Genomic DNA, 16308 nt, shown 5'->3' on the forward strand with positions numbered 1-16308 from the left:
CCAAAAGACTAAAAAAGATATTATTTAAAAAGATACATGAAGATCAGACGGGCTTTCTCCCGGGAAGGTTAATAAGAAATAATACAAGATCCATAATAAATCTTATTGAATATTTATCAGATAGAATTGACAAACCAGCTAGTTTAATCTTCATAGACGCGGAGAAAGCTTTTGATAATGTGATCTGGGACTTCATGCTTAAGAATTTGGAAGTAATGGAGGTGGGACAGGAGTTCTTAAATGGTATAGAAGCAATTTACACGGAGCAGAAGGCAAGATTGATAATTAATGGAGTTACCACTGAGGACATAAAAATTGGTAAGGGAACGAGGCAGGGCTGTCCGCTCTCACCGCTGCTCTTTATAGTGGTCCTGGAAGTGCTGTTGAATGCGATAAGGCAAAATAAACAAATTAAAGGGATAATGTTAGGATCAAATGAGTATAAAGTCAAGGCTTATGCAGATGATGTGGTTTTTACGGTGGAAGAACCTATAGAAAGTATAAGGGCAATTCTGGACGAAACGGAGGAATTCGGGAAACTGGCAGGATTTAAACTGAATAAGAGTAAGACAAAAATGATTGTTAAAAACTTGGATCAGGACAAGATTGAATCAGTGCAACAACAAACTGGAATAGAAATCGTTAAAAAGGTAAAGTATTTAGGAATCTGGATTACTAACAAAAATATAGACTTATATCAAAATAATTACGTCCCGACTTGGAATAAAATCAAAAAAGATCTAGAGGTCTGGTCCAGGCTGAAATTATCATTTTGGGGGAGAATATCGATGGTCAAAATGATGCTGCTACCCAAGTTGTTATTTCTGTTTCAAACCCTACCCATATTAAAAGGAACAAAAATTTTTAAAGAATGGCAAAAAGCCATCTCTAGATATGTCTGGGAAGGGAAGAAGCCCAGAATTAAATTTAAGTTGCTGACGGATGCTATAGAGAGAGGGGGCTTCGCTCTACCCGACATGAGATTTTACTATGAGGCGACATGTTTATGTTGGGTGAAAGATTGGGTTAGGCTGGAAAATAGAGAGTTATTGGATCTCGAGGGGTACAACAACAAATTTGGGTGGCATGCGTACCTATGGAAGGACAAGAAAAGGGTGCATAAAGGGTTTACCAGTCATATTTTTAAGGGCCCACTAATAGAGGTTTGGGATAGATATAAGGATATATTAGAACCAAGAATACCACACTGGCTTTCTCCCCAGGAGCTAATGGGTGTTAAGAAAGTCAATATGGAAGAAAAATGGGGGAAGTATGGAGAAATGGTTATAAATGAAGGTGGGAAGTGGAAAATTAAACCATACGAACAGGTTAAATCGCTTACACAGGGGTGGCTCCATTATTTTCAGATAAATGAGATGTTTAAAGTAGAGGTGAAGGAGAGGGGTTATGAAGAAAAAGAGTCAATATTTCAAAAAGAGATTATAAACAGTGAACAGAAAAACCTCTCAAAAATGTACAAAATACTTTTGGAGTGGCACACTAAGGATGAGGAGGTGAAGTCAGTGATGGTACAGTGGGCGAGGGATTTGGGGTATAACATTCAAATGGAAGACTGGGAAAAACTCTGGAAAGTGAATATAAAATTCACAGCCTGTATGTTACTCAGGGAAAATGTGATGAAGATGCAGTACAGGTGGTATCTGACACCCGTAAAATTGGCAAAGATGTATGGGGCAGACAACAAGTGCTGGAAATGCAAACAGAAGGAAGGGACATTTTACCATCTATGGTGGGAATGTAAGAAAGTTAAAAGTTTCTGGGAGGCAGTGTATAACGAACTGAAAAAGATGTTAGGTTATACTTTTGTTAAAAAACCAGAGGCCTTCTTACTCTGTATCCTGGGAAAAGATATTAGGAGAAAGGATTTCAAAATTTTTCTGTACGCGGTCACGGCGGCTAGAACCGTGCTTGCTCAGAGATGGAAACAGGAAGAAATGCCAACGGTGGCAGAGTGGAGAGTAAAATTAACAGAATATGCTGAGTTGGACAAACTAACAGGGAAAGTTAGATATTTAAAAGATCAAAACTTTATTGAAGACTGGGGTAAATTCGTAAGTTATCTGGAGAATAAATGTTCAGTTAATACAACGTTAGTGGCATTTAAAGAGGCTTTGTAAAGAGTTAACAAGTATTGTTCAACTGAAATAATGTAAAAAAGGAGGTACGAATGACAATATGAAAAGATGGGATGTGATTCTAAGATTAAAATATGAATGAATGCCAACATCGCTGAAGGAAGTCCAAAATGAGAAGAATGTAGAAACTCGAATATCATGTATATATGTATATATGATTGAAAGCTTTTGTCTTGTGTTTTGTTTGTTTTTTCTTTTGTATGTGTATGAAAAATGAATAAAAAAATAATAAAAAAAAAAAGAGAAGACCAGCTCAGCAGCAGCACCTTCTGGCAAACCAGCCCAATGATGCACAGAGGATTGTAGTTGCCAGAATGCAGTATTACTCACTTTTTTTGAAAAAAGTTTGTGACGTGAAACTCCTCTGATGGAAACTCAAAGCTCCTGGGATTGTCTGTCTTGGAAATCTCACAGCCCTTGAATTCCCCAGAAAGATGAGTTTCAATAAAAGGGCTTCATGGCTTAGTGGTATTTTTGAATTATTTCTGCAATTTACATACCAATTAGTTACAGACATCTCTAAGTGAATTAAAAAACACTCAATACAATGAAAGTCTAAAATGAGTGAAAACATTAGAATTCCATTAAAATGTCTGCAGGAATAAAAAAGAGAAAAATATCCAGTAGGTACTGGAAGTTTAACAATGAGGGAGCCTTTCTCATTTCAGGGGGGGGGGGTTCCACAAAATTTGGCTCACAATACTGAACACAGCACAGCTCCTGGTGAGTACCAGCTGTGAATCTGAACCACAAAAACTACCCAAAAGACCTCAGGGACCAGACAGGGATATAAGGGATCAGGTGGAGATATTCTGGACCCAAACTGTTGGATATGCTTTGCATGCACATAGTCCCATGCGTAATCCTCAGGTAAATGGACCTGAAGGCCTCTGCCTGAGATTCTGAAAAGCTGTTTGATACTAGTTTGATTACTAGGGACGGGTGAATCTGTCATTTTCAGTTTCTTTCAGTTTTTCATTTTTCCAATCTTATTCTCCATATTTCCACATCTGTTTCCTTAAAGTCCTTGTGAAATTCTTCAGCATTTTAGTGCAAATTATTTTCATATACACATTTCTGCATGCAAGGTTGCCAAGTATATATATCTACATTTTTGCACACAAACCTTGGTTGGGAAAACTGCATTTCAGTCTGCTTACTGTTTCAAAAAGTATGAATTAGGAAAGTTCACTTTTTAAATGCAACCTGGTTCTGAACTGAATTTCCCCCCACTCCACCCCAACCACAGGTGTTATAATTTCCCAGAAAGGCAGGGAATGGCACAACCGTTTTCCTGCTTAGCGCCCCACCCCACCCCGCGGAAAGCAAGGGTATCTTATTTTTTCCTTCATCCTGTTCCCAGTAGGATGTGGAGGGCAGAGCTACAGCCACAAGCATGCTAGTTGTGGCACCCACATGTGGCACCCATGGGGGGGGAGGAAGAGGTGGAGAGAGGAAGAGAGAAAGTCAGAGATCAAAACTGAAAGAGTAAACATGTCAAATGATAATCACATTCTGAGGTTTTGGGGGCAGTGGAGTCTTCCTCCTCTGATTCCCCAACCTTTAGAACTCCTTTTTAATTGCTCCCCCCCTTAAATCCATATTACATACTTCCCACAACAATCCAAACATCCTTCCACTACAATGGAGCTAAAAATAGCCAGTCCCTTTTCTGCAGCAGAAAAGGATAGATGTCAAAAACAGGAAGTCAGAAACCCAGAACAAATTGATCTTCGTCTGCCCCTGGCATAACGGGGAGGGTGGGGGCAGATCCCACACAGGTTCACTTGGTGGTCACTGCTGGGAGGGGTCCTCGTCAGCTGTGTCATCCTCTCCATCCTGTTGGAGATGCTACAAGGGGGGAAGCAGAGGCCAGAAAGTGGGAGGGAGTGTAGGGTGGGTAGTATGTGACTTAAGTAGTATAAGGCTAGAGACAAGTGATCAAATTTGGTGGCAGACCTATTTTCCACTTGGGGATAGGGCAAAGCACTAATTTTAAGCTGGTCATACCTTACCGCTGCTGTGTTTTTATTTCAAAATGTAAGTAATAGGGGAAAACAAAAGAAAAAGCCAACCAAGTCCAGACCGATCACCATTCTCCGTCAAGCATCCCTGAAAACCAATTTGGCAGAGAATTCAGCAGCCGTGTTTCTTAAAAAGAAACATTGAACGTTGAACTCACATGCTTCTGATCAATGGATTCAGCTGCTTTTGTTATCTCATCCAGGCATTTCCCAATGATAGGGATCACCTGCCGGTCCACCTCCGCAAAGGTCTTCATGGATTCGCCTATCCTGATTATCCTCCGCTCCTCCATTTCTTGAATTTTCTGCAAGTGTAAGAATCGGCATTAATACAGCGCTTCAATGCGTGAAAAGCTTTTCATGTACGTTATCTCGCTTGCAACCCTCCTAACAATCCTGCAAGGTCGGCCAACATTGTCATCGCTCCCTCAAAATAGCAAACTCAAGTGATGACTGGCAATAGGATTTGAGGCAAAAAGGAGAAACAAGGGTGATACCTTTTGCAGGACAATTAAAAACAAAAAAGGGTTAACCCCACAGCAAAACAGGATGCAGAACAAGCATGGGGAAGGGTACGAATCAAAGCCACATATTTCCATGAGTATGACCTGCAGCCTGATAGGACACTGAGTTGCTCAGTGCCAACTCAAAAAAACATGTTTCTTTTTGAACTTCAACCCACCAGAGGGTTGGGGTCAGGGCAATGACATAATTCCCAGAAGGACCCACAGATAGATTTTCCATATAGATTTTCCAGATTTCCAATAATAATAATAATAATAATAATAATAATAATAATAATAATAATAAAGCTCACTCAATGTTTTTCTTCTGGTTGTCAAAACAATAAGCTGGAGAACTAGCTGCACCAGGCCTCTTCTCCCTCTGCCACCCCATCAGATAACCTCAGAAGGGCTCATTTCATTAGCCAAGCCCAGCTCCACCTCCTGCCCCTGAACTGTGATGTTATGTTAAAGGTAAAAAGTAAAGGGACCCCTGACCATTAGGTCCAGTTGTGGCAGACTCTGGGGTTGCGGCGCTCATCTCACTTTACTGGCAGAGGGAGCCGGCGTACAGCTTCCGGGTCATGTGGCCAGCATGACTAAGCCACTTCTGGTGAACCAGAGCAGCGCACAGAAACACCGTTTCCCTTCCCACCGGAGCAGTACCTATTTATCTACTTGGACTTTGATGTGCTTTCGAACTGCTAGGTTGGCAGGAGCAGGGACTGAGCAACAGGAGCTCAGCCTGTTGCGGGGATTTGAACTGCCGACCTTCTGATCAGCAAGTGGGTTTAACCCACAGCACCACCCGCGTCCCTTATGTTATGTTACAATTTATTAATATGCCACCTTTTGGCCAAAACAAGCATCCCAACACAAATACAGACACAAACATAGCCATGCAAATACAATACTGTACAATACAATACAAACTGAACTAATATTTCAAAAGTATTAAAATGCATTTTAATACTTTTGTCCCCTAAAGGCAACAAATTGTTCTGCACAAAAATGTTAAGAGGGAGCAAGAATAGGTACTTAAATAGCAGCTCCTCCTTTTAAGGTTCCCAGCCATGAGGTGGGGCAGCTTGCTCACATTATAGCCTGTGCCAAGTGATTACTGTCAGAACAGGTGTTTAAGAACTGGTGCTTGGGTATGATCTTCTCCTCTGACCTCCCTGCCCATTCCCTTCTGTGTCATGTTTTTTTGTTTTTGTTTTAATACATTATAAGCCTGAGGAAAGAGGTGGTCTTGTTTTAATTGACTGTGCATAAGCCACTCCTGGGAGCCCTTTTGGCTGAAGAGGGGGTACAAATGCTCTAAATAAATAATCAAATGAATAAATAATAAATATGCCTGGTTCTTGCAGAGGTGAAGGAAATGCTGCTGAAACCGAATAGATGTTAAAGCTGACTAGCAATTGTGCCTTGCTAGGGGGAAGCAAGCCAGGGGCTTATCCACACAACTTTCCTCTGCTCTTTTCAGGCAGTCTGCAATTTAAAGCACTGCTGTGTGCCTCCCCCTTTTTGGGCTCCAGAGCTTTCCCCATGCAAACCCGCTCTTTAAAGCTCAATTGGAGCAAACATCAATCTGCTGGAAACTAGAATTGGCGTTTGCTCTGATTCAGCTTTAAAGAGTGGGTAAACAAACACTCAGACACAGAGTATTACATCGCAGACCTCTCTCTGGAAAAAACGGGGCAAAAGGTAGGGCAAAAGGATAAGCCCCAGGTTTCCATGTTCAGACATTACACTAAGCTAATGCCTTCTAGGTTTGTCTAACCCATTGCACAAAGTGGGCAAAAATCAGGCTAACTTAGGAAAGGAGAATCTATCAATTCAGTTTATCATTTTTCAATTCACAACAAAGGTTTCACCCATTCTTCCAGTCTTAAGTTCAGTCTTCCAAATTTTTGTACAGTGGTGCCTCGCAAGACGAAATTAATTCGTTCCGCAAGTCTCTTCGTCTTGCGAGTTTTTCGTCTTGCGATGCACGGTTTTCCATAGGAATGCATTGAAAATCAATTAATGCGTTCCTATGGAAACCGCCTTCCCCCGACCTCTTCTGGCGGGCGGCATTTTAAAATCGCCCGGGACAGCGGAGGACTTCTCCGCTGTCCGGGCGATTTAAAAGCCCCTGGGAAGGCAAGCAGGGGGGACAAAGACTTTTGCCCCCTGCCTGCCTTCAGAAGAGGTCCAGGACAGGCTTCGCGGACCTCTCCGCAAGCAGCGGGAGCGCTCCTTGCGGAGAGTTGCCAGCGCGCCCAGGCTTCGCGGCCCCGCCGCCCGGCTTCGGGACATCGTTCCGATGCCAGGCGGCGGGGGGAGGCTTTCTCGCCCCGCCGCCCGGCATCGGGACGATGCCCCGAAGCCGGGCGGCGGGGGGAGGCGTTCCTGCCCCGCCGCCCGGCATCGGGACGATGCCCCGAAGCCAGGTGGCGGGGGGAGGCTTTCCCGCCCCGAAGCCGGGCGGCGGGGGGAGGCGTTCCCGCCCCGCCGCTCGGCTTCGGGACATCGTTCCGATGCCGGGTGGCAGGGGGAGACTTTCCCGCCCCGCCGCTCGGCTTCGGGACATCGTTCTGATGCCGGGCGGCGGGGGGAGACTTTCCCGCCCCGCCGCTCGGCTTCGGGACATCGTTCCGATGCCGGGCGGCGGGGGGAGGCGTTCCCGCCTCGCTGCCCGGCATCGGGGCATCCTTCCGAAGCCCGGCGGCGGGAGGAGGTGTCCCCGCCCCGCCGCCAGGCTTCGGAGGAGGTCCGAGGACAGTGGGGAAGACGAGCTGCGCTTCCCCACTGTCCCGGAGATTTCCCTATGGGCTGTCGTCTTGCGAAGCAAGCCCATAGGGAAATTCGTCTTGCGAAGCGCCTCCAAAACGGAAAACCCTTTCGTCTAGCGGGTTTTCCGTCTTGCGAGGCGTTCGTCTTGCGGGGCACCACTGTATCAGTTTGCATTTAAAAAAAGAAAAGGTCCTCATAAAAATTCATCCGTATTTAAGGGTGATTGATCTGTCCATCTTTAAGCCCAGAAAATACTTTTATTCTGAAGATTTCCATGCAGCTGCTTGGTTCCCCCTTGCCCCTACTTTACATTTCTGATGTTCTTAATCATTTCATGACACACTGTTGGGAAAACAAGCAAACAATCTATTTGTAAATGGGGGAAACAATTGCCCATTTCAGCTGTAACCAAGGCAGCTGGGCAGTCCAACCTCCTGAGGTGACTGCAAGACATCCTCTTTGCGCATGCCCAGAAGCCTATTTCCCAGGCTAGGCACTGCAGACTGGCCATTAGGTGACATCCACAAACAGAATTAAGTCTGTGACATTAAAAACAACCATCAGCAGCAAACGTTCAGCCTTGAAGGATAATGCATCTGATGCAGTTCATACATTACTGAGGCCTGAGACTTGCAAAATCAAATTCAAGCACATGCTTTGGGGTGGGGGTGGGGGTGCTGTTCCTGTTTTCAGCTGACACCAGCCCACCCCATAACAATGCAAAAATGTTTTGTTCATCTCACAGCTGCAGAACAGAGGTGGCAACGGAACGAGAAATGGTGATGTCACCATCCAGCTCCCTTGAACAATAGCTATGGGCTCATCCAACCACCCTGCGATCTCCTCTACCACCACCAAGGGGCTACTTGAGCCCTAGACAAGTGGAAGAGCCACTATGCCCCCCCCGGGGGGGAGGGCAGCAGCAGATATTCATGCCACTGTGGCCTTGGCTAGATGTTTCAAAGCAGTAGACACGGAACAAGCAGAGTGTCGCCATTCCAGCACTGCCCCACCCCACAGCTGACAGCCAATATCATGGAGTGTGGCAGGCAAAGCAACATACAGAACTGAATATATAATGATAACCAACATGGTGCCCGTTGGCCATTGTTGGACTACAACTCCCATCAGCCCTTGCAAGGACAATCCGTTCAATTAGGTTAGCCCATTTGCACTGGGACAGATCCAGTGTTGATTCTCCTTAGAGTAAGCCCACTGGAACTAATGGGCATGGCTAGCTCCAGTTCATTTGCTTCAATGGGTATACTCTGAGTAGGGCTCAGCTGAATGCAGGCTTTTCCAGCTGGATAAATCGGGTTTTACCATAAGTGTCTGCTCATTAAGGTTTTAGTCTTGCTTTAAAGTGTGTGTGTGTGTGTGTGTGTGTGTGTGTTTTAAATTATCTTAGATATAAACTGCCCTGATGAGGTGGTGGCTCAGAAGACAATTACAGAGCAAAACCAAGTATAAGTCACTGAGTTCACATCTGCACCTTGCACTAAAACACATGGCTACCCCGGAAACTGTAGTTTGTTCAGAGCCCTGGGGACTATAGCTCTGTGACGGGAAAACAGGATTTTTTTTGGCGGGGGGAAACTGTGTGCTTTAAATGCACAATGTGGGCATAACCTAAGAGATGGAGAAAGTGGGTCGCTAGAGGAGCTCTCACCTGGAAGATGTTAGGGATGTGGGTATGATAATGGTCATGCTGCTCATGGTTGAATCTCTGTAATGTGGAGGAGTATTCCGCTTTGCTCTCTTCAGCCATCTGATGGCGGAGCTGAGCTTGCTGCCGTGCCTGGAGGAAAAAGAAAAAGATAAAAGTCTCAGAGACTTGGGTGACCTGGGGAATTAATCCTGTATCATACCACTGGCATGGTGCATGATGCTTGCCAGATACAGTGCACATTTTGGAGGGTTGCCATAGTTGTGTTCTATGTGCCTCCTGTAAACAGTGTTAAAGATAAAATAAAACAATCATTTTTTAAGGCAACCAACTAATCCGCTTTGATTGAGCAGCCTGAATTTGCTGCTATGTGATGGAATCCCTCCTGAAAAGAGTGAGTCCCCCTTTATTGTTAGGCCTTGTTATAGATTACCAGTAGTATGTTCAGTTTGATTGCATTTTTATTAATATGAAATGTTTTCTTTATCCTATTGTTTATTACTGTTACAATAATATGCACAGAACATTGGAAGCCGCCTTATACTGCCTTAGGTCCATCAGGTTCAGTGTTATCTACAGTGCCTGGTAATGGTTCTCCAGGGGTTTCAGCCAGTAGTACTTGGGAGATGCTGGGGATTGAGCCTGGGGCCTTCTGCATGCAAGGCAGGTGCTCTGCCGCTGGGCCAAGAACCTTTGGGCAAACGCTGAAAGGAAAAGATGCTGAGAGAGTGATTCAGCGGGAGTGGAGAAACCCTCTCCTCCCCCCAACTCCCTGCCTGTTTTTATCATTAGTTTATTTTTGAAGCCTCCCTGTGTGTCTGCCTCTCCCGGTCCCTGTCTTGTTTATCTACTCGGAGGCGGAACTACAGTTTTGGCAGGCTGCCTTTTGGTTGAGGTACAACAACACAGTCTTTTGCTGGAGAAGTGGGAGGAGGAAAAGTCCAGCTAACGTTGAGCTTGGAAATCAAATTTCTGAATTGCTGCTAAAAAGCCTTGGAGATAGATGCCTCACCCCTGAGAGCCCGGGTGGAGAACCTTTTTCATTCTCTTCTGGGCAACCGCCCCCGCTCAGGGGCTGCATGCCGGTGGTGGGTGGGTCCAGAAGGAAGAGTGGGTAGAGCAATGGATGCAATTTTTACCTCTATACTATAGGTTCATTTGAACACATTCACACACACATCCCTTTCTAGCAGAGTGAGAACAACGTATGCCACCTTGAGCTCCCTGGAGAAAAAGGTGGGTTAAACAAACAACAAGCACTGTAGCAACCAGATAATTAATCTAATACAAAGACCGATTAATATGCGTCCAAAAGATGCACAATCATACATGTGTGCTACACCCAGAAGTGACTCAAAATGTCACTCAACATATCATGAAAAGGGAGAAATGAGGGTGGAGGGAACGAGGGGCGCTTATATGCACTGTTGACACACAGGGGCCGGGAATGGAACCCCCACACAAAATGATAGTTGACTGTAATTATCAATGCTGGCTGGCTCTCATTGGGCTGGTGGGGCAGAAGGCAGGAAGACCTCCAGTAGGTGGGGCCAGAGCCAATGACAGGCAAAGCTGCTACAGTGGTACCTTGGGTTAAGAACTTAATTCATTCTGGAGGTCGGTTCTTAACATGAAACTGTTTTTAACCTGAGGTACCATTTTAGCTAATGGGGCCTCCCACCCCCGCCGCATGATTTCTGTTCTCATCCTGAGGTAAAGTTCTTAACTCGAGGTATTATTTCTGGGTTAGCAGAGTCTGTAACCTGAAGCGTCTGTAACCCGAGGTACCACTATATCTGTTTGGTTGTAAGAAAGCAGGCAGGTGGAGGTTGGCTGAGGGAAGGTTGAGGGTGGTGGGACATAGGGTTGCCAGGTCAGGAGCACTGAGGTTTCAGGGCCAAACCTGAGACCTAGGGGAGGCCCCTGGGGATGTCACAGGGGAAGGGCCTAGAGATGGAGGTTAACTGGGAGAGAGGAAAGGAGGAGGGCAACCCAGCCGCTGCAAAATGTCTCTGTTATAATCTGCAGCCAGCTACTGCCATATTGGACCTAGACCCCAGCTGATGCTAATAATTACACATACGCTCAGAGGTGCCCTCCTCACTTTTAGCCTCCTTGGGGCTGGTGGTGCAGAAAGCAAGGAGGCCACCAGTAGGTGGCGCCAGAGCCAATGGCAGGCAGAGTCACCTTCTAAGCCAGCAGTTCTCAACCTGTGGGTCCCCAGATGTTGTTGGACTACAACTCCCATCATTCCTGAGCTCTGGCCTTGCTAGCTAGGGATGATGGGAGTTGTAGTTCAACAACATCTGGGGACCCACAGGTTGAGAAAGGCTATATCTAAGCAGTTGTAAGAAGACAAGTGCGATAGATAGGGGCTGGCTGAGGGCAGAGTGGGGGGGGCAGTGCACAACATGCTCCAATGGAGCAGCCTCCAACTGATAATTCTGTAGGTGCTCAGAGGCACTCCCTTCACCTTTATCCTCATGTGTTTTTGGCTCTGCTGAAAGGCCTCTGTGGCAGAGACAGGAAGAGAGGGCATCTGGGCCACAGGCGGGAGGAGAAAAACCCAGCTCAGATGCCGGCGGTGAGCAGGGAAAGAGAGCCAAAATGAAACAGATGGGAGAAGAGCTGGGGAGAAAACATTAAGTAGGTTGCACAAAAAGAAAAACAGGAGGCTCCAGGGTGAAAAAATCCTAGCCAAGGCAGGAGTTCGGGTAATGCTAAAACAAAAGGGCTTGATAGGGGAAAATATTTGTGCAAAGATTTTCTGGACGGGCTGATAGCAACCATTTGAATCACATGGAATGGATTGACCCAGTGGGAGCCTTCCTGCAGAGGAGGCACTCTCTGTTGCCTCTTGTGTGGGACCCTGACCTGGACCTTCCGTGCCTTTCTCACACAGCCTCTGCCTCTGGGCTTCAGGGGGTGTGATTCTTTGATCATTCAGACGCTTCCTGATACTGCAGAAATACCAGCCAGAGAGAAGAGGTTCCCTGCTGCCTCTCTGTATCGGACCTGCCCCAGGCCTTCCTTGTCTTTTCCGCACAGCCTCTCCCTCTGGGATTCAATTGATGCTGAAAAAATACCAGCAAGGGGTGGGGAGGGGGAGGCAGCCCTGTTGCTGTTCTGTGTGACTCACAGCTCCTGCTTGAAACCCTGGGAAGGTGCTGCCAGACAGTGTGGAGAATACTGAGCTAGAGACAGACAAGTATAAGGCAGTTCCTTACATTCCCACTGCTTTTGACCTTTTCACCATCGAAATCCATGGAGGAGAATTTTGGTGCTCCTCCTCCGTAAAGACTTTTGTTCCCGTGAACATGCTGACAACACTTCCCTCCACCCCAAAATTTATTTGCCAATCGTGTTTTGCCTCTATTTCCATTGGCACCTCACAACTTGAGTTTGCTATTAGAGGGAGTGCAAGAAGAAAGCGCCAAACTGACATTTAGCTGGACTTGGATCCATTTTAAAGGTGTCGGAACAAAAGGGGGGGGGGAGTCCAATTTAATGTCGTTTAGGTCAGTAAAGTCGGGGGGCGGCGTAAAAAGGGAGTTTCAGAGTGGAATCACATGGTCATAGAGTTGGGACACCAAGGGTCATCTAATCCAAACCCTTGCAGTGCAAGAATCTCAACTAAAACTTCCATGGCAGATCAACCCCTGCTTAAAAACCTCCAAAGAAGGAGAGCCCACCACCTTCCAAGGTAGTCCATTCCACTTTTGAACGGCTCTGCCTGTCACAAAGTTATTCCTGATGTTTAGTTTGAATATTTGTTGTCTGAATAGAGCATGTGTAGGCAAACTAAGGCCCAGGGGCCGGATGCGGCCTAATCGCCTTCTCAGTCCGACCCGCGGACAGTCTGGGAATCAGTGTGTTTTTACATGAGTAGAATGTGTCCTTTTATTTAAAATGCATCTCTGGGTTATTTGTGGGGCCTGCCTGGTGTTTTTACATGAGTAGAATGTGCCCTTTTATTTAAAATGCATCTCTGGGTTATTTGTGGGGCCTGCCTGGTGTTTTTACATGAGTAGAATGTGCCCTTTTATTTAAAATGCATCTCTGGGTTATTTGTGAGGCATAGGAATTCGTTCACCCCCCCTAAATATAGTCTGGCCCCCACAAGGTCTGAGGGACAGTGGACTGGCCCCCTGCTGAAAAAGTTTGCTGACCCCTGGAATAGAGGAAAAGCACTCTGGGCCTCCCCTCAAACTCACCCACTAAATGCCTGGTCAAGAGCTTCCAGAACTGCTGATGGCTTCTAATGATATAAATAAAAAGCTGCCGAATACCATGTTAGACCATTGGTTCATCTAACTCAAGATTGTTTAGGCTGGCTGGCAGTGGTTCTTCAGGGCTGCAGATTTAAACTTGGACCTTCTGCATGCAGAGCAGAGGCTCAGCCCCTAAGCTACAGCCTCTCCCTATGTGAACATAGTTTGTGATCATAGAATCATAGCGTTGGAAAGGACACTGAGGATCATCTAGTCCAACTCCCTGCATTGCAGGAATCAAACCTGCAACCTTGGCATTATCAGCACCATGCTCTAACCAACTGAGGAAGTGAGGCTTGATGAGAGAAAAAACAACCACCCTTTTCTATAACTCCTGTTAGGAACCATCCTTTCCTATAATACCATCTTGTTGTTCTTGCTGTTCAATTGCAAACTCTGTTTTGTGTTTCTAAGTGTGCCCCTTTTAAAATGTCAGTGCAAGAAGAGACTTGGCTTTATTTATTAACTCCCATTTGCGCCACCTCTCTTCCAAGAAGCTCAAGCTGGGGTACAGAGATCTTCATTAAGGGAAAAAGCCGTAGCTCAGAGCACCTGTTTCGCATGCATCAGGTCCTGGGTTCAATCCCCAACGGCTGGGAAGGTCTCCTGCCTGAAACCCTGGAGAGCTGCTGCCAGTCAGTGCAGACAATACTGAGCTAAATGGACCAATGGTCCGACTCAGTTCAAGGCAGCTTCCTGCAAGAAGATTTCCTTTCCACCCCCCAGCTTTCCAAAAACTTCCAAGAACCGAGTGACCCAATAAGGATATCCAAAGCTCAGGAGCAGCTTTTGAGCTAGTGACGAAGGGGAAAAAGGGGAAGATAAATGGGGGCAGGTTCTGAGAGTCTTGTGAGCCGGAGAGAGAGAGGCTGTTTCCCCAAAATGGGCAAAGAATTGAAACGCAAAACAGAAACTTGTGGTCTTCAAAAGGAGAACGGCTAAGAGGCTCATATCCCCAAACTGCCGCCAGCCAGCTTTTGCCGCTCCAGCAGAGTTTAGGAAGCAAAAGTCTTGGAGTTAAATGTTTGCACTTTCAACTTTACCAAGTGCAGATGTGGGGGAGGAGGCGTTAAGGTGGATGGGAACGTTTCCCAAGACACCCATCGTAAAGGCCAGGAAGTGGGCTGTGCAGATTCCTGAGAAGCACCAGCCCCAACAATTTGGAAGCTGTGTGCTCCCCGCTGACAGCTCAGTCAGAGCATCTGCTTTGCATGCAGAAGGTCCTAGGTTCATTCCCAGACACCTGCAGGCAGGTTTTACTGTTTTGGAGACAGTGATTTTGTTAAGATTCATCTGTAAGTGCAAATTTAAATGCTGGGTTAGATCAAACGTTCATCTACTTCCCCCATCTGTCTCCTGTCAATGTCTAGCCAGATACCCTTGGAGAACTCAGAGGAAGGGCAAAACTGGAAACAGAATTTGCCTGCCCCTGGCTTCCAGCACCTGGTGATCAGAGGCATCATTGGGAAATAAGCAACTCAGGAGCATTCATTGCAACACACTATACTTAGGACTGCCTCTGAAGGAGTCTGGTGCAGAATTTGGTGGTCAGGTTGCTCACTGGGCCAAGACAGCTTGAGTATGTAACACTGATCCTTGACCAACTGCCCTGACTGCCAATTAGTTTCTGAGCCCAATTCAAAGTGCTGGTTTTGACCTATAAAGCCTTAAATAGTTCAGGACTGCAATACCTCAAGGACCGCTTCTCCCCATGTAAACCATTCCGACTCTTTGTTCAACATCTGAGGCCCTTCTGCATGCACCTCCTCCATGTGATGTATGAAGGGAAGCAACACGAGAATAGGCCTTTTCTGTGGTGGCTCCCTGTTTGGGGAATGCTGATTAACATTTTAAATATATTTGCGGGAGGAGGGTTATTGGTTTGTTTCTGTCATAGCTCTTGTTTTTATTGAACTGCCCTGTGATATTTGGGTGAAGGGCAGTTTACACAATTAATTAATTAATTAATTAATTAATTAATTAATTAATTATACTGCCTTCAACTGTGTAGGCAAAGCATAGCCATCAGGGCTAGCAGCTACTGACAGCCTTATCTTCCTCCATGAATTTGTCCAATGCTCTTTTAAAGCCATCTTGGTTGACAGGAGTGAGTTCCATAGTTTAACTATGAACTGAGTGATGATGTACACAGGAAAAACTTGCCCAGCCTCCCGCTTAATTTACCCACTCGGGCAGGTGGAATGACTCACAGCTCTTAATTAAGCAAAAAAGAAGAAACAAATATATAATTCAAACAAACACATCACTTTTGGACAATGTTGGCGCTCCCCAGAGATGCAAAGAAATATGTGTCTGCACACCTAAGGGAACAATATACGCTCTACTAAAGTAATCAAACACATGGAGAAGCAAGCTAGGGTGTCACTTCCAAAAACGGGCTCAGACAATACACAAAGTAGGTCACCAAGCCGGTGGAGAAAAACAGCAGCCGTCTCTGAATGAAGCCAGCAAGAGATCTGGTCTCAGGGCCAGGAAGTCTTTGGGAATGTGGAGGGTGAGAGAGCCAAGCAAATAAATTCTGTACTGAGCTAGACACCATAAAGAAGGCTGGTCGCCGAAGAATTGATGCTTTTGAATTATGGTGCTGTAGGAGACTCTTGAGAGTCCCATGGACTGCAAGAAGATCAAACCTATCCATTCTTAAGGAAATCAGCCCTGAATGCTCACTGGAAGGACAGATCCTGAAGCTGAGGCTCCAATACTTTGGCCACCTCCTGAGAAGAGAAGACTCCCTGGAAAAGTCCCTGATGTTGGGAAAGATTGAGGTCACAAGGAGAAGGGGACAACAGAGGATGAGATGGTTGGACATTGTTCTTGAAGCTACCAGCATGAGTTTGACCAAGCTGCGGGAGGCAGTGGAAGACAGGAGTGACTGGTGTGCTCTGGTCC

General features: G+C 46.0%; 1 protein-coding gene across 14 annotated transcripts in view; it reads right to left on the reverse strand.

Moving 5' to 3' along the window:
• FNBP1 (formin binding protein 1) overlaps positions 1-16308 on the reverse strand; it is a 129548-nt gene that overhangs the window by 33473 nt on the left and 79767 nt on the right. For all 14 annotated transcript variants that reach the window (XR_014152533.1, XM_081847050.1, XM_081847049.1 and 11 more), the window contains exons 7-8: positions 9131-9259; positions 4339-4485 (exon numbers count right to left, since the gene is read on the reverse strand). Coding sequence is in view for 13 of the 14 variants with exons in the window: in XM_081847050.1 (XP_081703176.1) it covers positions 4339-4485; positions 9131-9259 (276 nt within the window). In the remaining variant the exon portion in view is untranslated. The remainder of the gene's footprint in view (positions 1-4338; positions 4486-9130; positions 9260-16308) is intronic.

The sequence above is a fragment of the Podarcis erhardii genome (assembly GCF_964252035.2).
Source record: "Podarcis erhardii genome assembly, chromosome: Z".
NCBI lineage: Eukaryota > Metazoa > Chordata > Lepidosauria > Squamata > Lacertidae > Podarcis > Podarcis erhardii.